A 25,439-nucleotide genomic window follows, 5' to 3' on the forward strand; every position below is an offset into this window, starting at 1 on the left:
GAAGGTGGGGCAACGAATGTGTTTGACTCCAATAGCCCTTCACACCCAGTTGTGATTTTCTCTAGGCCTTCCTGGACCAGTGGGGTAACAGTACTTTCTGTCCCATTTCCCTTGTCCATAACTCTAGTGACCAGTAATGTGTGTTAGACCAATAGTTGGGAGAGCCACACAACTTTTGCATTATTTCAATTTTAGACTAAGAATTTTGATAAGTTCACTCAACTAAGAAAATAGCCCATCTTGGGGCTGGAGAGATGGCTCAGTAGATAAGAACGTGTACTGATCTTGCAGAGGACCCCAGTTCAGTTCCCAGCACCCACGTCAGGTGGTACACAACTGCCTCTAACCCCAGCTCTGAGGAACAGACAGAAACTGCTGAGCTCTTGGGTACCAGCCATCATGCATGTACACATGCACATAGACACAGCTAGAAATAATATAATAATTTTTGAAAGAAAATGGTCCATCCAGCATTGGTCCCCACCCTCAGAGCCTGTCCTTTGAACTATTGCTTTGCATCATTAGGTTATTAATAGATGTGAACTTTTATTAATACTGTTGAGTGCTGGGCCTGGATCCTGCAGAGGGGGGGGGGCGTGTCTTCTCTTAGCATCCTCATCCCCATTGTTCTGATTAATGTCACTCTATATATTCAGCTATGGGGCATATTTTGGTGTCTTTATTCACTTTAAAATACCGTTCTATAGAGGTAGGTGTGGTGACTCACATCTCTAATATCAGGACAATGGAGCAGGAGGATTGTATTTTGGAGGCCAGCCCTGCTGACAAGGCAGCGTAATCCTCCCTTAAACAAACCAACACATCCTAGTACATGATGCTGTGCTTTCAGAGAAATTCTTAATCTTGAGCAGAAGTGGGATTTGGGATAAAAAACATGTTAGCAAACTTGACAGGCGCAAGTATGAAGGTGAGAGCAGCCAGAGTTCCTGAGGGACCACTGATCTCCAAAGCAACCGTTCCCAAGAATCTCCCCATACTGTGGTGAGGGGAAAATACTATAGAGCAGTCGATACTCTTTACGTTCATTAGTTACTTCATAAAATACAATATTTATTTGGTGAAATTGATAGAGTAGAATTTAAGTAGCTAGCACATACTGTTGAGCTTCAAAAGTGCTACATTCCAAGGAGAAAGTAAATATGGTAACCAGGCAGTGGTGGCACATGCGTTTAATCCCAGCACACCAGAGGCAAAGGCAGGCAGATCTCTGTGTTCGAGGCCAGCCTGGTCTACAAAGTGAATTCCACGCTGCCTGGTTTATATAAAGAAACCCTGTCTCAAAAAAACAAGTAAGAAAGGAAGGAAGGAAGGGAGAAAGAGAGAGAGGGAGAGAGGGAGAGAAAGGGAGAGAGGGAGAGAGAGAGAGAGAGAGAGAGAGAGAGAGAGAGAGAGAAAACATCATACCCAGTAGCCCTATTAACATATAGCATATACTTTGAGGCTTTGTATGACTTCACTGGTCTCATCACTGTGACAGATTCTTGGTGGACTGATGAAAAGGAGGAGGCTTCATTTTGGTGCACAATTTAGGGGAGTCCTATTGAATGGTGTTTTTCAGAAATCAGGATGGGTTCTAGATAACCATGCGTAAGTTGTACAAACATACGAAAGAGAGTGACTTTAGCGTCATGGTGGATATCTTTACCAGGACGCTCCCGGGCCAAGCTTTAGGCTGTGCCATAAGGAACAAATGTAGCCAGATCTGTGGCAACGCGGAGAACATAGTGAGGGCAGGACACAGAGAGGGGATGATGCCAGATGTGTGAACGGGGTGTGGTGGCTATGCGTTTGTACAGGTTTGATCCTTTAAACCCTCTGGCCCCAAATAGTTCACACATCCTATTTGATATCCTGTCTGGGGTTGGACAGGAGTTGGAATAAGCGGCTACACCACTAGCTTGATGAGTAAAGTCAACTGAGCCAGATGACGCAGGCGCTGAGTGAACAAAGAAGACAGAGGCCGTGCCAGGGACCCTAGGGCCAGCGAGGGAGACACTAAGTTCGCCTAGTGTTCATCCAGACCTGGAACTTATTAGAGAGTAGAAGAAACTGGAGAAAGACGGGCACCCAACGAAGGCCAGAGTTACTCAGCTTCAGCTAATTATTACATTAAAACAAAGGCCCGATATTGGCAGAATTTCTGTTTTTTTCCCCCGTGTGTGTGTGTGTGTGGGGGGTGGCGCTGACCCTGAAATTCAGACTTTCATGGGTGATCTTCCAGTTTCGAAGCACTGGCAAATTGACTGAAATTTGCCAAGAGCAAAAACAAAAGTGACCTTATTTAGCAGGTCAAACAAAACAATCTTGGGACCAGCTCTGGCCTCAGCATCAGCGATGTGTGATTCAGCAACCTTAGCCTGAATCCATTTACTCACAGCTGGCCTCTTCCTTCCTTGTTAGAATGTGTCATTCTGCTCCCTTGGTGGTGATCTGTGGCGAGTGTTAGCCTGCTGTCCTGGTTTCCTCTCCGTTCCTAGGGAAGGAAATGATTTATTTAGCTTACATTTCCAGGGTGCAGTCCATGGCAGAGAAATGTCAGGGCAGAACTGAAGCAGGAAATGGAAGCGGAAACCATGCAGGAATGCAGCCTGCTGGCCAGCTTGCAGCGTTCTTCTACAGCCCAGGACCGCCGTCGCAGGGAATAGTGACCCGGACCCTCCTACAACAATCAGTTGTCAAGCAAATGCCCCACAGACATGTCCCCAGGCCAATTTGATTTGGGTAATTGCTCTCTGAGATTCCCTTCTCCAGTGGTTCCAGAATGTTGTCAAATTGACAGGTCAAGCTGACAGGTCAATTGGCAGGTCATCAGGTTCAACTGGAGACACCTACCAAGCCTTGAAGGTCAAAGGGCATTCTTGGCTCATGACTCTGCTCTTGACCGCAGCTAATGACTCCTGTTAATTATTCCTTCCAGTGACACTTAGTGTGGCTGAGTTCCAGGACCCAGAGGTGTTTTACTGAACACTGTCCTTGCTGTTCTATACTCCATCCTACTTCCTCCTGGACAAGGTGTATTTGGAGACCAGCTCAAGATGCTCGGGACTCTCCATTGCCTTTGCCCCACAAGACTGGCCTGTATCTTCTCCTCCTCCTCCACCTCCACCTCCTCCTATTCCTCTTCCTCCTCCATCTCCTCCTCCTCTTCCTCCTCCTCCCCCCCTGCCCCCCCCGCCCCCTGCCCCCCACTCCTTTTGAGATAGGGCCTTACTATGTTGCTCTAGCTGGCCCGAGCCTCAAAATAATCTGCCCATCTCTTCCTCCCAAGTGCTAGGATTAAAGGTGTGCCATCATGATGCCTGGCCCTCCTTAAACGTAGAACATTCTGAGGGATCTCCTTGATGAATTTCAACTAAATGAGTTAAGTTACAGATTTTGCTCGTGTGAGTTGAGTCAACAATAGCAATTTAGATCGTTTTAGTGCATTTATCTGAGTCCAAAAAGGGGAAAGGAAAACAAAGTTATGAGTTTCTTTAATGATTCCAAGGGGAGTTGTGCAATGAACTGAACTGAACTCTATTTTTAGTTTTTATTTTGTCTCTCTATCTGTCTGCCTGTCTGTTTATGTCTCTATTTATTTATCGCGACAGGGTCTCACTATGTAGCCTTGGCTAGACTATCTGTAGACAAGGCTAGCCTCAAACTCCTCAAGAGCCACCTACCTCTGCCTCCCAAGTGCTGGGATTAAAGTCATTTGCCACTACACTCAGCTGCAGTGTAGTTTCAGAAATGGATTTTGGTATGTGACAGGCTGGGTGTACTCCTTGATTCATGTCAATGAACTATTTTATAAACAAGCGGGCCTGGCTGTAGCTTGAACTTCAGAGACATTGATGAAGAGAAGAAGACATTTGAACAAACAAAATGGGAACAGCACATTCAGAGAGGCCCTGGACCTTATGTGCCTGAGCTGGCCTGGAGATGATAAACAGGGGGGCTTGACATGACAGTTCAGAGCCACAGTATGTTCTTACTCTACCAAGTCAACTCTGACTTGCACTGTCATGAGTATAGCACCCATCTCAAAAAAAAAAAAAAAAAAAAAAAAAAAGAATATACTGCATTTTAGCATTTATTTGAATCTTGTTTTAATTGAATTGTATTTGTACGTATTTCTGGAGTATGCTGTGATAGTTAAATACACCTGTGCAGAGTGTAACAATCAAATCAGGGGAATTAACAATTTCTATTGCTTCAAATATTTATCATCTTATGTCTCTTTCAATTGTCTTGAAATATGGAATGAAATGTTCCTAACTTTAGTTACCCTACAGGGCTAAAGAACAGTAAGATGAATCCCACTTTAACTGGACTTTGATAGCAATTTTCCAAGCCCGTGTCCCTTCCTGTCACCTATGCTAGGTGGCCTGTGGTCTACCAGATACTCTAGTGTGATGAATTTTCTTACCTTCTACATGTGAATGAGGACATTCGGTATTTGTCTTTGAGGGCCTGGCTTATTTCCCTTTACAAAGTGTCCATTTCCATCTGTTTTGTTGCAGTTCACAGGACTTCATTCTTTTTGTTTTTTGCCCAAGACTAGATGTTGCTTAAGACTTTGATTCAATACTCCTTCTTTCCTTCCTTCATTTCTTTTTTCTTTCTTCTTTTCTTTCTAGTTTCACTATGTAGCCCTGGCTGACCTGGAACTTGCTATGCAGAACCAGGCTGGTTTTGAACTCACAGAGATCTGCCTGCACCACCATCTGTGGTTCTCAGGAGAAGTTATGGTCGATGTGTCAGAGACAACACCCTTTGCCTGCATCTTCCTAAACATTTCAGAGACAAGTCAGTAGCTTTTGCTGTAGTCTCTATTTCTATAGACTTGTCTTTTCATGTCTCCTTGAAAATCTGGGTAGGCCGGAGCACTTGGGAGGCAGAGGCAGGCGGATCACTGGGAGTTCGAGGCCAGCCTGGTTTACAATGCGAGTCCAGGACAGCCAAGGCTACACAGAGAAACCCTGTCCCCAAAAAAACAAAAAAGAAAATCTGGATTAGGATTTTCAGGGCGAGGATAAGATTTGTTCTAGGCCACGTAGACAACAGGACAGAGCTAAAAGATCAGTCTAGTGTGGTGGCTGTGGGTGGGTGAATTGGGGTGGGGTGTTCTCTGGCCTGAATACTTGTAGCCTACCCTCCTTGCCTAGAAGAAGCATGGGCCATCATACTTGTATTCTAGCATGCCCAGCAAGGCTGAGACAGGAGGGGTATGCTTTCTAGGCTAGCCTGTGCTACATAAGAAAAGTTGCCTCTAAAAACCCTAATAATGACAAAGCTTGGATCTCTAAAACAGTGGGATTAGAAGTGTTAGATGTGGGGCCTGTGGGAGGAGATGAGGTCCTAAGAACGAGGAATCTGTGGGGAGCAAAAGTGCTGCAGTCCTGCACACCCCATACCCCATGTGGGGATTCAATAAAAGGGTACTACTGGCTTAAGTAGAAAGTGGCCCACACACACACAAGAACAGGCCTTGAACTTGGCCTGTTGGTTTTCAGGGACCTGTGTGATAAACTTCTATTGTTCATAAGCCTCACAGTTTACAGTACTTTGTTATAGCTTCCTGGATGGCTAAGCCAGGGTGGAGGGCCTGATGGTCGCCCTACTCACTCTGTTTACCCAAACCCTCCTCCTGGGCCTCTCCCTTCCCTTCTGTGTCCTTCCGCATGGAGGGAGCTGTGGGACAGTTGGCCAGAACTTGGTTTTTTTCCACCCCCCACCCCTCAGGACACGGACTTTTGCTTCTGGGTACACAGCTTTAGAATCACCTGGGATGCTAATTGGAAGGGGCAGGTGTGCCACCGGTAGTGCGAGCTGGCATCGGTGTTTGTGGTGTGCTTGGTAGATGGGTCTAGGCGATGAGGGTTGGGGGTTAGGTGCTTTTGTGATATCTCTCAGAGAGTAACTGATCTTGACTCACTAAGACATCGAGAGTTTGAACTAGAAATTAAAAAGGAACTAAATCCTAATATTGGTTAAAGACCCTTTACTCAAATTGCTCTTATCAGAGGTGTTTGAGACTTGTTTTTAGATTTTTTTGGATTGTTTGTCTTTTTTTGAGAATTTCTGGGGATTTATCCCATGGCCTTACATGCTGGCTGGGCACTCTACCATGTGTGGTAGCTCCTGCCCTGTAATATTGGCATATACAAAATGAGATAGGTTGGAGATGAGGCCCAAATTTGATTATACATTTATCTATGTTTTATGCAGACCTTATGCATATAGCCCAGTGGACAGAGCGCTTGCCTGGTCATCATCAATTCCTTGGCAAAGATAAACCAGGAGTGGTGGCCCGCATCTGTGATCACAGCTCTGGGGAGGTGAAACAGGAGGATCAGAGGTAGAAACCATTCCTAAATAGTGATTTTGGGGGGGGGGGGGGAGCCAGCCTGTACTACATAAGGCCTTGTTTTAAAAACAAACACAACCAGTGTTATCGAAGTATAATTTACGATGATAAAACCAAGCAGTCAAAGAGATCCTACAGTGAGTTTAAGCAAATGGGCCCAGTTGGAGTGTACCTCCATTTAAAAGCTATTTTAAACAGCAGTTGTATTAAGCTATATTTCACACACCACACCAGCCGCCTGTGTAAAACGTGCTGCTTGGGGATGCTTAACATATCATGAGTAGAACAGCCATCTGCACTATCAACTGTCCAGTGTTTTCACATCAGAGAAATCTCAAAGTCATTCATAGTAACTTCAAACTCCTCCCCCAAGCCTCAATATCGTAGGCTGGGGAGCCTGGCTTCTCCGATGAGTGGATTTTTAACCTCTGAGCTTCTTGCTCTTGGCTTAAGACTTTAACAGTTTCACCTGTTGCTTTACACCATCTTGTCATTGTTAAGTAATCCTCCACCGTGTGGCTGTGTCATAGCTGAGGTACGAACTCATTGTGGCAGACACTGGGTCCTTTGCCTGTAAATAGTCATTAGCCGTATCACTTAAATATAGCATATTTTATACATTCTGTCTTTATCCTATGTCAATCATTGTTTTTCAGGTCCCTGGTATCACAGTGACCGCACTGAGGTGGTACAGGATAAGTGATGTGTGTTTGGTGGGGGCAGCAGTCACAGTTTAGGAGAGCGAGAAGTATTCACAGCCGAAAGTCCTCTGGCAGAGAAGGTCTGCTTTTAGCTTATGAAACTTGTTAACTACACCAGGGTCAGGACTCAAATAAAAAAATTTTTTGTTAGATTTCAAGTGTTTTATATTGACAGTTTTATTGAGGAAATCACATATGATAACCCTGACCCATATAATGTGTTCTAAAAATTGTTTTTAGTGAATTCATGAAGTTACATTACCTTTGGCACAGTCTGCTTTTGGTACAGTTTTCAGTCGTGTGTGTGTGTGTGTGTGTGTGTGTGTGTGTGTGTGTGTGTGTGTGTGTGTGGTGGGTGCAGGGACTGTGGTATACATGTGGAGGTTAGGACAACGTTATTGTTATTTTTCCACCTTCCTGTGGGTCCCCACTAGTAGAACTCAGGTCTTGAGGCCTGTGTAAAAACCACCTTTATCCACTGAGCCGTCTCTCCAGCCTTACCCTTTGTACAGTTTTTATCGCTAAAAAGAACCCAATACCCTTCAGGTTTCCTGCCCTCAAACTGTTTCCCAAAGTGGCTCTGCCTTCTGTTTGCACCAGCAAAGGATGAGGGTTGCAATTCTTCACATCCTTGCCTATGATTTTTACCTTTCCATGCACCAAAAGTGGCATTCCTCATAGCGGAGGGAGGTGTAGAGCTGAGCCTGCCCTCCCTTCCCCTGCCCTCCACTTCCCTCCTCTCCTTCCCTGTCTACCGTCCCTTCTTCCTGTTCTTTCTTTTTAGCACAGGCTTGAAGTACTAGTCCCCCTGCCTCAGCCTCCCAGTGTCGGGATCCCAGGTGTGAGCTTGACACGACAGCTTGAGTTACATTTTTTTTCACTCATTTTCCAGGTCACTAAACTAGACTAAGCCAACCTGCAATCAACCATTTCTCCAAAGCTCTTGAAGTGAGTGCCTTAGTGTGGGGGCTGTTACGATTGTGAGAGACATTTGAGCTGAAAACCAAAACTCAAAAGCCAAACCAAAACAAAAAAAAAACCTCTCTTTGACCTCTTTTCAGATTTCAAGTGGAAAAAAAAAAAAACCCTTTGAATCTTTACTGAGAAATGATAGATCATTTTCAGAAAGAGGCCATTAGGGATGGATTGTGGTTGGGGAGGAGCCATTGTGAATCACTCTGTATTTGAAAAAAAAAAAAATCAGCATAGAACATGTAAGAGTGTATTTCAAGAATGCGCTTCTGTCAGTGCTAACTGTTCATCTAAATGTCAAATGGGCATTTCTGACAGCTTCTCTCCCAGCAAAGAAAACCAAAAAAAGTTCTGCCAGTGTAAAGAGCCGAGGGAAGAAATGAGTGTGGAACGGGATGTAATGTGAGGGCCCAGGGAACCAAAGGTCACCAGGAACATAGACTTGCCTCAATGGGGGCTCTTCATCTCCTGGAGGAACTGCTTGTAGCTCACCCCTTCCTCAGAGAGCAGAGCCTGCCTAGCTCTCTGGCAGAGACTGACCCTCCTCCTCCTCATAGCTCAGGCGCTGTAGTAACTGATTTTATGTTGTCTTCTCCCAGGGTGGTTCAAGCTAAAAAATAATAGCGTGGACAGCCCTGAACGGATGGATGTCTTCATCAAATCTTTCCCCTTAGGCTTCAGGGAACACTGTAGAAGAGGAGGGAGAAAGAGTGTGAGAGCCAGAGGGCTTGGAGGGCACCAAGGAAACAAGACCCTCTGAATCAACAAGATACACAAACGAGCTCAAAGAGACTGCGACAGCCCACGCAGGGTCTCGTGGGTCTGCCCCAGACCGGGGTCCTAGAGCTAAAAGGAAAAGTGGACAAACAAACGCCCCCCCCCCCATCTCTCCAGCTGATAAGCACTTGCAAATGAAAATTTAGTTTTCTTCAAGGGGGTCTGAAACAAACTAATGTAGGGTCAAGGCTTTTCCTTTTTTTTTTTTTTAATTTTTAATTTTTCTTATTTTTATATATCTATATCTATCTATCTATCTATCTATCTATCTATCTATCTATCTATCTTTTCTATATTCTTTCTCTTTCTTTTTACCCTACACATCCTCTGCATATATAATATGGCTTCCAGTTTAGTTTTTTGTTTTTTGTTTTTTGTTTTTTGTTTTTATGTGATACCTGAACGTGAAAACCAGTGAGTCTCTGCATCTCTATCTGTGTATGGTGCCTTTTCTAGGGTTCTTTGCCTTCTGTTTGTTTTGTCTGGTGTGTTAATTTTTGTTTTTATCTTACTATAAATTATTTTAATTATTAACCCTTAGATGATTAACCCTTTCTAATGGGAGAGATGAGGGGGCGTGAGGAGGGGAGGTGGGAAGAACTGGGAGGAGTAGAAGGAGGGAAACTGTAACCAGGGAATACTCTCTATTGAACATAAAAGCTATGTTCAATAAGAGGGAAAAAGAGAAATAGAGTGTCAGTTGATGCTAATGTACAGACAGCCTAGAGCAGCCTGTTGTTTGACAGAAATACCCTAAGTTACTCAAGGTTTCAAGTGACCTCTGAGAATAATTCAGTACTTTGGTAATAGTTTAGTTAAAAGAGAATTTAGATTCTCAAAGAACGTACTAGAATATACAGTGTATGCCTTTTCTTGAAGCATATTTCCACACCAATGCATGAATAAAATTCCTCAATGCTGAAAAGTGCTTATAGGTATTGATGACAAATAATACAGTGTCTTATATTACCAAGTGAGGCTTTTTATGGTGGTAGGGGTGTGAACGTCCATTACTTCGATAATATAATTTTTATATGATTTTTTAAAATTAAAAAAGATTGGGTTTTGTGGTGTTTCGAGACAAGGTTTCTCTGTGTAGTCTTGGCTGTCCTAGGCTTGCTTTGTAGACCAGGCTTGACTCAAACTCACAGCAATCCTCCTATCTCTGCCTTCCTGAGTGCTGGGATTAAAGGCATGCACCATCATGCCTGGCTTATGAATGGTTTATTAATGTTAGGATTTTTTGTGTGTGTGATGATGAATCTCCATTGTCGACTTGACTAGACTTAGAGTAACCATGGAAACACAATCCTGGGTGTATCCATGAGGGTGTTCTTAGGAAAGCCAGTCTTAAGTTCATATCCTTGCTATGAACTGCATCATCCCCTGGGCTGGGCTACAGGATTGTATAAAAAGGAGAAGGAGCCAAGTACCAGATTTCTCTCACTCCTGCTGCCATGGCTCTCTGCCGTAGTGGACTGTGTCTCCTCAGTGAGTCAATACATCCTTCCTCAAGTTGCTTTTTGTCAGTCATCTTGCCGCAGCGATGAGAAAAGGTCACGTGTGCATTGTTCAAGTATGGAAAGAGTCCCATGTTGGATATAAGCATACGGTAGATGTCCTTACATGCCAATAGTGTGACGGGTCTCATCTTGTTTGCCTCTGCAAGCCCTGTCAGCTCTGCCCTGCCTTCTTCATCTTCTCCAATCCCTCCCTGCTGCTCAGGTTCTCCTCGTGCCTAGCCACCCTTTCATAAACTTTCTCTAAAGCCAGCCCCAGCTTAGAGGGCGACTCCTGCTCCTGTTCCCACTGTAGCTACTTTCACTTCCCTTCAACCTTTGAACCTTGAGTGTCCCTCCATTTCAGCGGTCAAGAGGCAGCTAAGCAGTGAAGGGGAAGCGTGGGAAATGACCACACAGCATTGTTCACCACATCCCTGTCCCACTGACAGATGGGATGACACTCCTGTAAACTGGAAGATGATGGTGGATCAGCGATCGGGTGGCAGTCAACAACGTGAAAACTCATCTATCAAGTCACAGTTGATAGCTTAATAGGTGCTTCCTTTTTCAAGGACTTGCTGTCCTAAACACTTCTTGTGAGAAATTACCCTATTCTTGCCTTGCATATTGAGATATCACCCATGGTGACCCAGAACAAGGGTAGTCACTGAAGAAAAGAATTGCTTAGGTTTATGAGGGACAATAGCATTTGCCCTTACCTTTCAGAAAAAAACCAGCTTTCTCCTCTGGTTCTGCCTCTACCTGTCAACCTGCACTTTCCCAAGGTGTTATAATTTGGAGATTTTAAATGAAGTTGGGGCCCTGAGTTGGCATTTGTCATTTACAGAGCCTGGCCATCCTATTAGATGCTTGGTTGCTCCTCCTGCCGTACAGCATCTAGTTCAGGGAAATAAGACTGTATTTCTGGGCTGGAAAGTTAGCTCAGAGGTTAGGAGCCCTGGTTGCTCTTCCAGAGATCCTGAGCTCAGTTCCCAGCAACCACATGGTGGCTCACAACTATCTATAATGAGATCTGGTGCCCTCTTCTGGTGGACAGGCACACAGGAAGGCAGATGCTGTATACATAATCAATAAGTAAATTCTTTTTTTTTTGTATTTTTAGAATTTTATTATAATTTATTAAGATTACATCCTGATTGTTATCTTCCCATTCCTACCCTCCTTCCCTCTTCCATACTATTCCCCTCCTCTAGACCTCTGACAGAAGGGGACCTCCTCCCCCACCGTATGATCACAGCCTATCAGGTCTCATCGGGATAGCCTGCTTCCCCTTCCTCTGTGTACTGCCGGGCTTCCCCACCAAGGGGGAAGTGATGAAATCAGGGTCACCAGAGCTCATGACAGAGGCAGTCCCCACTCTCTCTGCAACCATGGAGAATGAGCTGTCCTTTGGCTAGATCTGAACAGGGGGTCTAGGTTCTCTGCATGCATTGTCCTTGGTTGGTACAACAGTTTGTGTAGCTCCCCTGGGTCCAGATCTGCCGGCCTTGATGGTCTCCTTGTGGGGCTCCTGAGCCCACTGGGCCCTTCCATCACTCCATTCTTCCATTTCACTCTCACCCGGAGTCCAGCAGCCGGTCTCAGCGTCAATCCCAACAATCCCCTGCTGGGTGGGGTCCCTCAGAGGACATCTATGTTGGGCTAATATCCACTTATAAGTGAGTACATACCACAATGATACTCCGCCAAATGACAAGGACATTTACTCAACTACATTCATAGCAGCCTTACTCATAATAGCCAGAATCTGGAAACAACCTAGATGCCCCTCAACCGAAGAAAGGATAAAGAAACTGTGGTACATTTACACAGTGGAATACTACTCAGCTATTAGAAGCAAGGAAAACTTGAAATTTGTAGGCAAATGGATGGAACCACAAATGGTCATCCTGAATGAGGTAACCCAGACCCAGAAAGACACGCATGGTGTAAATAAATTCTGAGTGGGAATTGTCAGGTGTTAGCACAAGTCCTTAGAGAGGCTACGGAGATAGATGGGGAGATAATAATGTGTTTGCCAGAGAAGCACACGGACCTGGGTTGGATCCCAGTAGCCGCATACATAAGCCGGGCTTGGTGGCACATGCTTGTAATACTAGTGCTAAGGGTGGGGATCGGAAGAGACTGGGTAGTCCATGGGGTTCCCCAGCTCCCCAGCTTAGCCTAAGTGCTAAGTCCCAGGTCAATGGGAAACCGTGTCTCAAAAACTAAATGTGGGACTCGCAAGATGGCTCAGCAGGTAAAGGTGCTTATTGCCACGCCCCTGATGGCCTGGGTTCAACACCCTTTGGAAGCAAAGAACTGACCTTCACAGATCATTCTTCTGATGTCCACGCATGTGCTGTGGTCATGTATGTAGGTATACACACAGAGTCAGAAATATTTTTTTAAAAAAGTAATGAAGAAGAAGAAGGAGAAAGAGAAGGAGGAGGAAGAGGAAAGAAAGAAAGTATAAGCCTAAAAGAGATAGCGTATCTAAGCTTTTTTAGATGTTGAACCATTGCATTGCTTTTTTTTTTTTTAATTTTTTTTATGCCTAATCAGCACATAAATTAGTGCACAAGTAAGCAAATAGCCACCTGGCCAGCTGCTGTGTACTGGCTGGGAAAAAAAAATTACTGGAATCATGTGAAACCTCAAAGGATGTTAAACACATGAAACAGTAGGATGTACAAATGCTGATTTTTGTCAAAAACAAAATATAAGAATGCTTGCTCGGTTTGCTTACTTGTGTGTGAGGTAGCCCTGGGAGGGTGCTTGTGTGAAGGTTGGCTTGTGCCATCAGCCCCAGGAGCCAAAGCATCCTTGCTACAGCTGCTTGGATCGCAGTTGGAAAAAGGCCTTCAGCTGACAGCCCTTAGAGACAAGAGTGCCTCACCCGAGGAGGTCACTACGACTTCCTACAGCCATCAGGAGTAGGCAGTGTTGATGGTGTGAGAGCCATGGACTAAATCACTTCCCAGGTGCTCAAGCCTCTTCCTTTTAAAACATTCTATTTCATTTCTTTATTATGGGTGCGGGCATGCTCATAGCACAGCGTGTGTGTGAAGGCCAAACTTCCTCTTCCACCACCAGGGAGACTGCATTTAGGGAGGTGGCTTAACAGGTTAGGGTGCCTGTCCCAAGCCTGATGACCCGATTTAAGACTTTTCCCTTTAACCTCGTCCTCCCTCTGCTCTCTTCCCCTCCATAAGTTCTACCCCAAGAACACTCCTACTCTTTCTTATTAACCCCCACTTCTTGGGGTGGGGGGTGGGGTGTCTGAAATAAAAAGCTGGGAGGCTAAAACCAGTGGTGTCCTATGATTGGGAAAAGAAGGGAGCTTGTTGAAGGAGGTTAAGGTTGGGAAAGACATTTCACAATCTGCCTTGTTATAATTAAAAGAAGTGTACCAGTGGCTGCATGACTTATGCAAATTACAAATGAAAATATTAACTTGATATAGTAGCCATATTTTACAGTTACCCATGTGTGTGTGTTTAGAGAATCTTTTTGTTAAGTAAGGACAAGATATTTAATTTTTATTTATTTTAAAGATTTGTTTTACTTTTTTTTTTAAAAGGAGGGCACAGCTGATACAATGTGCAAAGCTTAATAACAATCAAACAAGCTATGTGCTTTATTTTTTTTAAATTCATTTCATTTTATTTTATGTGCATTAGTATGAAGGTGTCAGAGCCCTTGGAACTGGAGTTACATACAGACAGTTGTGAAATTCCACATGGGTTCTGGGACTTGAACCTGGGTCCTTTGGAAAAGCAGACAGAGCTCTTAACCACTGAACCACCTCTCCAGCCCCAGATTTATTTTACTTTCAATTATTTGTGTGTGTGTGTGTGTGTGTGTGTGTGTGTGTGTGTGTGTGTGGTGTGTGTCGTGAGTGCAGTGCCTACAGAGTTCAGAAGAGGGTGCTAAAGCTCCTAAAGCTGTAAAAGTTACCAGCAGTTATAAGGCACCCAACATAGATTCTCGGAACCAAACTCAGGTCTTATACAAGAACAGTCAGTGCTCTTAACCACTGGGCCATCTCTCCACCTCAGGAAGAGGTATTTTAATTCCAAACCCTGTGCCCATCACACTCTAAATTTTCTTTTCTCTTTTCTCGTTGGTTTTTAGTACCTACAAAGAAACACCGCGTTGATTTCATCTCACAATGGAATTTCAGAAGTCACCCGATGGAGGATGGGGCTGGGTGATTGTGGTCGTCTCCTTCTTCACTCAGTTCCTCTGTTATGGATCCCCACTAGCCGTTGGGGTCTTGTACATAGAATGGTTGGATGCCTTTGGTGAAGGAAAAGGGAAAACAGCCTGGGTGGGATCCCTGGCAAGCGGAGTCGGCTTGCTTGCAAGTAAGTGGATATGTTTGCACATTGTCTCGGTCTTTAATCATTTCATTACATTTGCTGTGTCATTAACTTTGCACAGGGTATGGAAGGCTTCTACACAGGTTAAGCTTAATGTGTATTTTCCTGCTTGTCACTGAGATTTAGCGTTTTCCTTCACTGTAATGAAGCCGTGGGAAAGTACTGGAGTTCCGCATTGCCTACAATTCATCTCATCATCAGTTTCCCTGCTGAGGTGATGGGCAGCTTGTGAGAGGTTGGAAAGGAGAAGACAGGGGTGATAGAGAGATGGCTCCGCAGCTAAGGGGAGTGTACCACTCTTGCAGTAGAGCAGAGCACCCCAATCCTCTGGAGTCTCACAACCACCTGCTCCAGAGGATCAGACACCCTCTTTTGGCCTTTGCGACACCCACATACACATGTGAACACACACACATACATACACACGCGCACACACAGAGAGAAAGATGTGTACATAGACACATAATAAAAGAAAGTAAATCTTTTAAAAAGAAAAGCCGAGCTGGGAACAGATTTCCTACCTCTAAGAGGCTCGTCGGGGTTAGCAGATGGAGAGACAGCTCAGTCACAAGGTGATCGCTGGGCATGAGGACTTCAGTTTGATTCCCCAGTGTGCCATAGAAAAGTTGCATGCTCGTAAATCTAGAGATGGTGGAGACCAGCAGATCCCTGGGGCCCACTGGCCAGCCGAGCTCAGATAAGCTGTGGGTCCCTTAGAGACTCTTGGAAAACAAGGGAGATATAACATCCCAAGAACAAAAATAGTGTTGTCTTCTGACCTATACACACACACACACACACACACACACAGAGACAGAGAGAGAGAGGGAGAGAGATCACATATTCCTATAGATAATAATAGTAATTAGAGGATATATGCAGTGTGTTGGGATATCTACAGTATGCTGGTGACAGCCATGACTTCCAAGCACACACACACACACACGCAAACACACACACACACACACACACACACACACACACATACATACACGGCCCTCACCATCTAACAAGGAACACACATGTTCCTGTGGCTATAATAAGCCAGAGCGTGTATGTAGTGTGCTGAGACATCGGCGGTATGCTGGTGATCTCCTTGTCTTTCAAGCTCGGACTCCTGGAGTTCAGCACTAGGTCAGTTCACGTGTGCATCCCAACAGCCTCCTCAGGAGAATGTCACACAGCAAGGGCAGTCATATCTCATGGGGTGACGTTCTTTAGGCTTTTCAAGGGATTGTATGGAGATCTATTTTGCTAAACGGTTCTTTGTGATGTAGTCATGGTGTCTGTGCTTGAAGCAAGCAGAGAGGGATTTAAAAAAAAATTATCCTTTTGACCATGAATATCATATACCACTTCAGTGTCTGGAGTCACAGTTTGAGTTCTGCACTAATACTTAATGACTGCACCTCATCTGGCACTATTTAAGCACCAAATGGGCTCAGACAGGCAGGGGTGGACATGGTGAGGACCCTGGAGTCTTCCTGTGTATTAAGACAGGCAGAGGTGGGATTGGTACCCGTGGAGTCTTCCTGTGTGCTATGTATGAACTTACCATGATTCCAGGAACAAAGCCTATCTCTATTCCGTGAAGAAACCAGGGACATTGAGTGTGATGATTCATAAGGTGTTTTTGAGTTTTAAAATGGATTTAAGGAAGTCTGCTTTAAACAGGCCTGCATTAGTCATCCGTTTTTACAGACATGCCTGTCTCTTGGCTATCAAGGGGGGTTGCTGTGGAAGAAAAAAAGAAAACAGCAATGGCATCCAGTTGTTAAACTCAAAACCAAGCTACATAGCCATGGGGAAACCCTTGAGGCTCCTCTGGTTTTCTCAGATAAGATAAGTTAGCGTGACTAAACAAATGGAGAAAATCCTGATGGTCCAGAGTCAAGAGAAACAGGAAATTTGCCCAGGATTTTTTTGCAGGAATTTTTAAACAATAAGTATTGCAAGGCTGGAGAGATGGCTCAGTGATTAAGAAGAGTATTTACTGTTCTTATAGAGGACCCTTGCTTGCTTCCTACATCAAGTGGCTCACGACTGCCTGTAACATCTGTTCCAGGGGATCCAATGTCCTCTGGGCTCTGTGGGCCCCTATATACACGTAGTGCACATACACATGCACAATTGTAAAATTAAAGCAAATTGTCAAAGCACAAGTGGCTAGTAGCTAATACATTCAAAAAGACATTTGAACATATGGCTTTTCTAGAAAACAACCTGGTGCTGAGAGAAAATTTTACAATGTTTCCTTTTTTTTTTATTTTTGGTTTGAGACAGGGTTTCTCTGTGTAGCCTTGGTTGTCCTGGACTCACTTTGTAGACCAGGTTGGCCTCACACTCACAGAGTTTGCCTGCCTCTGCCTCCCCAAGTGCTGGGTTCAAAGGTATGCACCACCATGCCTGACTACGGTGTTTCCTATATTTAATCATTTCTATTAGCAAATTATTAAAAGGAACTGTAATTATTGGGGCTCCCAGAAAAAAGGTCAAAGGATAATTGCTACGATATCTCCTTTAGCACATGGTGGAAGAATAAGGCTTGTCCTGGAGTTCCTTCAGGAGAGAGGAGAGGGTGGATGGCATCTGGGCTGTAGAGTGTGGGCATTGGCGTAGAAGCGAAAGTTGATCTCCTTTAAACACAGATCTGTAGCTCCCCAACATCTCCATGTCTCTAGGTCAACATCTCCATGTCCCTAGGTCAACATCTCCATGTCCCTAGGTCAACATCTCCATGTCCCTAGGTCAACATCCCCATGTCCCTAGGTCAACATCTCCATGTCCCTAGGTCAACATCTCCACGTCCCTAGGTCAACATCCCCATGTCCCTAGGTCAGCATCTCCACGTCCCTAGGTCAGCATCTCCATGTTTTGGGGTCAATTACATTTGTCACAAGGTCCAGGGTCTGCCATTGTGAACTTTATTTCTGTACAGGCAAATTTTTTTTGGCGAGCAACTATGTCGTCTGTGCAGAACAAATTACATTTCACAGTACATCCAGGAAATACTGAGTGTTATTGGGAAATCACTTTGGCAGTGTGAATTCATTTTCTCACACAACTCCCTAATGTTCTAGAGAACATCAATAACAAATTATCTCATTAATCTCTAAGTATAAATCGATGGGCTATTACTGAATAGTCTTCTGATATATTAAACATAAAGGGCTATTACAGTAAAAGTGAATGTATTCTAAATGAGGCAGCTCCAAATTGCTTGCTTTTTAGATCAATGAACTTTTAACTTTCTTCAGGCCAGAAAAAAAAAATCAAAGAACCTAAAATATGTGGAATTTGAAACAGTAACAAAATTAGGAAGAGAACCAGTACTCGAAGGGTCTTGGGGTGATGTAAGGTTGCCCTCAATCCCTGGCTCATTCACATTTTACTCAGGTGACCTTGGGCTAGCCATGTGCCTTCTCTGGGCCTGACACCAGCTGCCAGGTGAGGAGGCATTTGGACTTGAAGTTCAAAGCTTTTGAGGATGAAAAAAAAGAAAAGAGGAGGAAGAAGAAAGAAGAGGAAGAGGAGGAGGAGGAGGGGAGGAGAAGGAGGAGGAGCTGAGAGCCCAAGGAGAAACTTGTTAAAAAAAAAAGCCTTCTAGAAGTGTGTGCCTTTGTGTGTGTGTGTGTGTGTGTGTGTGTGTGTGTGTGTGTGCCTGTGTATGTGTATGTGTGTGTGTGTATATGTGTATACCTGTGTGTGTATATGTGTGTGCCTGTGTGTGTGTATGTATGTGTGTGTGTGTGCCTGTGTCTCTGTGTGTGTGTGTGTGTATGCCTGTGTGTGTGTGTATATGTGTGCATGTGTGCGTGTGTATGTGTATGTGTGTGTAGGCAGTACTCACTGCAGAGCCACAGTGACTATCCACAGTTTGATGACTTTGTTCTGGGAAAAATCAGCCATCATATCTATTACTGGTAGAGAAAGCTGGGGAGGTCTCAGATGTAGAGAAACCAAATAGAAACCTCATGTTTCGAAGTTTTTGTTAGCATCGAAGAAACAATTCAGAGTAAGGAATTGGGAGATTACATATGTATGTATGTAATTTTATATACTTATAATATAATTTTTATATTATATATAATTTTATATAATACATATATAACGATTATATAATATTTTGGAGACAGGGTATCACTATATAGCCTGGCCATACTGGAACTTACTATATAGATCAGGCTGGCCTTGAACTCACAGAGATCTGCCTGCCTCTGCCTCCAGAGTGTTGGGGTTAAAGGTGCGCGCCACTCCACGATGGACAGGGAGATTTTATTATGGAATAGGAGCACATACTCAAGAGGCAGGGTTGGCTTCTCAGAGAGCCCTCTTTACAGCCTTCTCTTGGGCAGTGTGCTAAGTCTGGGGGAGGAGGTATGACATTAATTGGGCTGGTTTTGACTAGGAGGACTTGGCAAGGGGCACAGTGTGACCTTTGTCACACTGTGGGGCAAGTTAGAAGGTCAGACATGGAGCCTGCAGTTGCAGCTGGCTGTCATTCAGCCCAAAGCCCAATACGGTGATGGAGACCTTGTCTCCATATTGTTCATTAAGTTTCTGGGTGTTTTAACTCCTTGTCATGTTTATTGTCATGCCGTTCCCCTTGGTCTCCCTGCATCTCAGTCAGTCCCTATGTCAGGACAAGCGTATTTCATGCTGTGACTCAGGGAGAAAAAATTGAATTATTTATAGAAAGGTGTAAGCATATAGTTGCTTAGATGTTGACTCTCAGATATTCTAATTAAGTAGCAAGAGAGGAGGCCCAGATTCATGATTTGGTTTTGTTCCTTTTCTTTGGTATTGGGTATTTAAGTCAAGGACGTTTGCATGCTGGGCAATGCCACACCTGCTACCTACAGCCAAAGGATTCCCCCGCCCCCCTGAAGTCTCCCAAGCTGAAGCTCTTTCTATTTAGACTTTATTTTTGTTTATTGCTATTATTGTTGTTGTTGGTTGTTGGTTGGTTTTTGTTTTTGTTTGTTTTTAGACAAGGTCTCTCTATGTAGCTACCATTGGCTATCTTTGAACTTAATATGTAGACCATCCTGGCCTTTAATTCACAGAGATCTTTGACTGGAGTGCTGGGACCACCACACCCAGATGTGAATTCTGTACTCCTGCTTGAGCAGTTTTGCTTGTAAGATGGACTGTCCTGTAAGTTTCTGCTTTGGTATGACTTTGCTTGTCCCGCTAGATCATGAAGAGTCATGTAGCCTGTGACTCTTGTTCTGCTGTGACTCTTGTGAAAATCTTACCCAATAGGCATCTTTGTGTTGTTTTTGGTTAAGGTGAATTCACAAATGTATGTATATGCTTACATATATACATCTTTTTGTTAAAAGACGGACTGCGTAAATATTCAGAAATAGTGTTTTGCTTTGCTTGAGACAGTGTCTCTCAAAATATTTCTTTAACTTTCCTGAATGAATAGTCGACAAGATCCTTTTCTGATGGCTCCAGCCAGATAGCAAGGGTCCTTCCTTTTTTGGTTGCACGATGCTAGTGAGCTCATTGCCGTGATACTGTCATGGTCTCCTCTGTGCTGGTGATGCTGTGAATAAGCTATACCAGAAACATAGACAGTACATTGCATGTCATACAACTATCTGTCAGTCCATCTACTGTCTATCTGTCTGTCTGTCTACTTTTCCAACTACAAGTATGGCTAAAAAGAATGTTCAAGAAGCTACAGAATTCAGAGTGCCCCATGAAGGTAAGAGCAGAGAGCCAACACACATGCAGAGAGTGCCTGCGGGCAGGTGAATATTAACCTATGGACCCTGTTTTTCCATTGTTCTGGCACCACAAAGGTTCTTCCTGGTATACAGTTAGTTCAAGGTACACAGCTGTGTCACAGTACAGAGCTAGGCCTGGATAAATAGCAGTTCAAGAGGGCTGCCTCAAGCAGGGGGATCACACTGAGTTGAGGCTGCAGGGGAACAGAGTTGAGAGTCTGTCATCTGTTGATCTTATGATCCACTCACCTACTGGTCTAGTGACATTTCAGCGTGTGCCACCATCCCCCAGCACTTGGTGTCCTTTATTTTCACATGACCCAAGTTAAGGGGGTTACATGTGATGTGATGGATAAGCTCACGGGTATGGTTCATCTGATATGTATGGGCTTGGTTCACCTTCCTGTTCCCCATTCAGTTGGGTTAGCTCATGAGTGGGTAGATGGTTTTTGTTGACCTGCACAAACAAGATGTGGAACCATCTTCTTCCTCAGCGTTTGCCCTGAAAATGGAGCAAATTTCTGTTTTTACAAAATGGAGTCACTTGGGGTCAAGGCAAAGTGACTATACAGTGTGGAATAATATAGGAAGGGACACAGCCTGTCGCCGTGGGCATGACAAGAGGGTGTACAAAATACGTCCTTACTAGAGGTCTTGTAGTTTCAGGGGATAGTCATTTGTGGGCAGGACTCTCTTGTAGTGAAGGTCAGAGGAGCTTAACAGTGCTTGGAAGGCCCATTTGTACATGCGGCCTGGGCCTTGTTCAAAAGTTCAGCTATGTATAGGTGTTATCTGTAGTGTGATTGACGACAGCCTCCCAGCTCGTTTTCAGTGTCCTCCACCAGAGCTGCTGTGTGTGCACATGTGTGCGTGTGCGTGCATTCTTCTAGAGATTGACGGAGATACCAGAAGAACTCAAATTGGATTTCAGGGTTACTGGGGCAAAGGTTAAGAAATAGGCCCACAGGAGATAATCTGGTAGCTGCAAAGAAGACCCCACCAGAGATAGCGTTGCCTAGTGACTGACCCGAAGGGTCCCACCAGAGATAGAGTTGATAAGAGACCCAGTTTTATGGCCACATTTCTTCCTACCCACCAGAGATAGGGTTAATAAGAAACCAGACCCTTCCCTGGACAAGGTAATGAACAAAGAGAACAGAGAAAGCTAAGCCATGGGTGGTCTTGGAGCCTTTTTCTGTAGCTTGTCACTTTAGACATTAGACCTATTTATGTTACTCAACCAACAGATACTTGCCAGGCTAGGACCCTCCTGATTTGGGGCACTGGGAGGGATAGGAACCTATAAATTTACCATCAGCTCAGAGTTCGAGGCTCTTTTTGGGATACCATTGTGTTGGTGACCGGCAGAGTCAAAAAATTAAAGGTCCTCCTCATATATATTTGCGTTGGTATCGAGTCCTGGTGGTCGTTTTGGGAGTCTCAAGAACTGGGTACAGCATGGCCTTGAGTCTGTCCTTAGGTGTTACTCTTCAGCTCTCAGCTTCTCCTAGGCCAGTGAGTCTCCCCCTCCCCCTTCTCCTAGCACTGGTATTACAGCATATACCACCAAACCCTTCTTTCTAGAAGATTCTGGAGTGGAGCTCAGGTCTTTATGCAAACCAAATACTTTGCCAAATGGAATAACCTCTTCAGTCCCCATTTCCATTTTTCCCCCTTTTTTGACTAGTTTTATTGAGATTGTCTGAGGTGGGCTGCCACGAGGATGGATTGTCCTGGGTAGCCAGGCAGGGAGTTGGCAGGCTTTGCAGAATCCTTTCTCCACTCTTCATGCCACTTTCTGGTGAGATGCCTTTGCCTGCAGAAGAGGGCGTATGAAACGGAGATGCTTAGTTTTCTGTGTCAACTTGGCTAAGCTACATTCATCCTCTGCTTACTTAAGTCCTGGAGTTGGCACCGCTGTAAAGGGTTTTCCCCTCTTTCTCTTTCTTTCTTTCTTTCTTTCTTTCAAGATGTAAGTATGCAATCAGCTTTCAGAGAAAGAGTTTATCCTCAATAATCTGGGTGGACTCCGGAGAAGAACGGAACATTCCCAGGAAAAGCAGTTCTGCCAGAAGCCTGCAGCTTCAGCCTGTGCCTGAAGAGTCCCAGCTTGCCTCTCCTGGTGGCTTCCCCTACCGATCTTAGACTTGCCTACCTAGGCAAGTATCGCCTGGCCCTTAGCCCATGGATGCCTGGCAGTAATTCTCTCAATACGTGTTTCCAGTTGGTTTAGTTTCTGTGGTTGACCCAGAAGAGTGGAAGGTCACTGAGGCAGAGGACTGACTGCCTTGGCCTTTGCAGCCTTCTGAGATGTGCTTATGCAGCAGCCCTGGTCCACGTGCCATTCTCCAAGCTCAGGGAGGAGAAACGGAGCCAAGCTCATTGCAGAAACGATGGAGGAACTCTTTCATCCTTTAGTTTGAAGCTCAAGGCAGATTTAGTACCCCCTGCCCTCCCCGCCAGTTTTGGTTCTTAATTCCTCTAGCCTTCCAACTGCCAGCCGGCTAAGTGGCGCGGGCAGGTCTGGTCCCCTGGCTCAAAGTGTTGTGACTGCTGGCAGGGCTATATATGAGGATTAGCCCTGAGCTGCTGCGAAGTACTCTTAACTCCTTCAAGGACTGAGCTCCGTCCTGTAGGAGTCTATGCCATACACCAGTCCCCATGTACCAGGCCTTCTGGGCTGCAACTAAGTGGGTTTTGTTTTTTTGTTTTTGTTTTTACCTTTTTTTTTTTTAAACAAATATCAGCAAACCAACCAGGCAGCAAAGTCAATTGATACTCAAAGGATCAAAGGTTATCTTTCTTAGGGTGATGTCATGATCTGTTTACACACACACACACACACACACACACACACACACACACACACACACCCGGCATTGTTTTTTTTTTAAAAGCTACATATTGTGGAGTTTTGTTTGTTTGCTTGTTTTCAGTTTTTGGTTTTTTGGGATAGAGTCTCTCTGTGTAGCCTTGGCTGGCCTCAAACTCAAAGTGATCTGCCTGCCTCTGCCTCCAGAGTGCTATGGTTAGAAGTGTGCACCATTGCACCCTGCTTACCTACTATGGTTTGCATTTGAAATGTCACAAGCTCATGTCTTCAAGGGTTGATCTCCAGCTGGTGGGTCTATTTTGGGAGGTACATGTGTAGCCTTGAAGGGGGTCTAGGTGGGAGAACTCGGTCACTGGAGCCAGGCCTTCAAGGGTATCTTGTCCTTGTATGTGCATTCTCTCCCTCCCTCCCTCCCTCCCTCCCTCCCTCCCTCCCTCCCTCTCTCTCCCTTTCTCTTTCACCTTTCCACCTGTTGTGAGGTGATCAGCTCTGTCCTTGCCTGCTCTCTGCCATGATGCTGTGTCTCACCACAGGCCCAGAACTGGTCGAGCCAGCCAACCATGGACTGAAACCCGTTAGAACATGGGCCTACTCTAAAAGACAGGGATTATTTAAAAACAAAAAACAAAAAACAAAAAGTCAAATTCCCACAGCTTGAAGACATCAGGCCTGTGCCTTCTTGAGCTCCCTGGGCGAGAGTTAAGACGCTGTCTGTGCGGTGGCCTAACAGCGCCCCAGATCTATGGTCTTCCTCAGTACCTGGCTCCTGCGTGCACTTTGTTGCGTAAGCTATACTGAACTAAACCATGTGATGTGAAGCTTGCTGCCACCCCTAAGAGGCCAGAAAAAGTCAGATTTCTTTTTTGTTGAAAAGGATTGGCCCCAGATTCCACAGGAGGATTTACTGGGGGAGCTCCTTTGGAGGGTGCTTTCTGAGGAGGCTTCTTGGGCCTTCCCTGTTTCCCACCCCCTCTGTCTCTCCCTCTCTCCTTATTCCTGATCACCAAAGAAAAGGACACAAGTGTCCCTTTAGAATATTTTCATTCCTCCAAGAAGGCTGCTTACAGGGTGTTTGGAGATTTCAGAAGAGGAAGGTCACCCTGGGCCAGGGTGTTTAGGCTGTTGAGACAATAGACTCTCAGAAGTTCCATTTTTCCCAGGAACCACCTACAGAGAGCAGAAAGGCCTGAACCTGGAGACTCCAGAGGAGGAAGGAATTTGTCTCCAGAGAAACATTTACATCCTATCAGGTGACCTAACAGGAGAGACTTAGAGCTGAGGCCAGCGGTAGTGGCCAGAGATCACAGTAGGATTGCTTGGTTCCAAAGTTCTTGTTTTCTGGTTAGCCCCCACCCTCATGTCAGGACCCCAGTCCCAGCGGGCTGGAGAGTGTCACTGGACTGCTTTGTCTTTCTTCCCACTGTTGGCCACATTAATACCCCTTTTTGCCTTTCACTATTAATTTGCCTCTTTTAATTGGCTTATTGAGGACAGGTGGCCGGAACGGTCTCTCTGGGGCTCTCGCCTGTCACTGCCTTCGGACTGCATTTGAAGTGGTCCTCTGGCGACTATCGCTGCTTCCTTATTAGGACAGCCTTTATTAGGCAAAGGAGTAGCACTGACAGTTAATTATTCTGTTTCACATATGTCAGACTGAACAGCCAGCGAACCGCCCTCTTCATCCTAGCCCTTTTCAATGGTGCCTATTTTGAGCTAACTGATTTTATCCCAGAGGTCCTTTCTGCTAAGTGAAAAGACTCAAAGAGTCATAAGAAACCTCCTTTGAGAACAGTCCTGTTGATTGAAATCTGGGACTTACCTAGTACTTGGGAACAGCGCTTGGTTATTTATATTAGAGACCTTGTTTGTTAAGACAGAGACTTGCAACCATGAGTGTGTCCTGTGCTCCAGAGGTGACTTGATGGAGCCTGGTTACACTTTGTTGGTTGGCATACATCTGGTAAAGACCATTATTCATCAGCTCCACCTTTGCACCCTACACCCTGTCTCCTTGTGGCGAATCAAGCACTCGACTTAAGGAACATAGATTTAAAGTCCTATTTGGAGGATACGGAGTTAGGAGCATGTGGGAAGAGGAACTCCAGTTGAGAAAGAGGCTTTATCAGATAGGTCCTGTAGGCAAGGCTGTGGGGCCTTTTCT

At 44.9% G+C, this 25,439-nt stretch overlaps 1 protein-coding gene across 4 annotated transcripts in view; it reads left to right on the top strand.

Annotated features, from left to right (window-relative positions):
- Positions 1–25,439, top strand: part of SLC16A9 (solute carrier family 16 member 9) — a 46,294-nt gene that overhangs the window by 3,077 nt on the left and 17,778 nt on the right. For 3 of the 4 annotated variants that reach the window (XM_084753982.1, XM_084753980.1, XM_084753979.1), the window contains exon 2: positions 14,460–14,692. In XM_084753982.1, coding sequence (XP_084610108.1) covers positions 14,497–14,692 — 196 coding nt within the window. In that variant the 5' untranslated portion in view covers positions 14,460–14,496. Of the gene's footprint in view, positions 1–4,709; positions 4,810–14,459; positions 14,693–25,439 lie in introns of those variants that run through there. The other variant, XM_084753981.1, reaches the window with a different exon arrangement.

This window comes from Acomys minous (assembly GCF_964271855.1).
Source record: "Acomys minous genome assembly, chromosome: 13".
In the NCBI taxonomy this organism is placed as follows: domain Eukaryota; kingdom Metazoa; phylum Chordata; class Mammalia; order Rodentia; family Muridae; genus Acomys; species Acomys minous.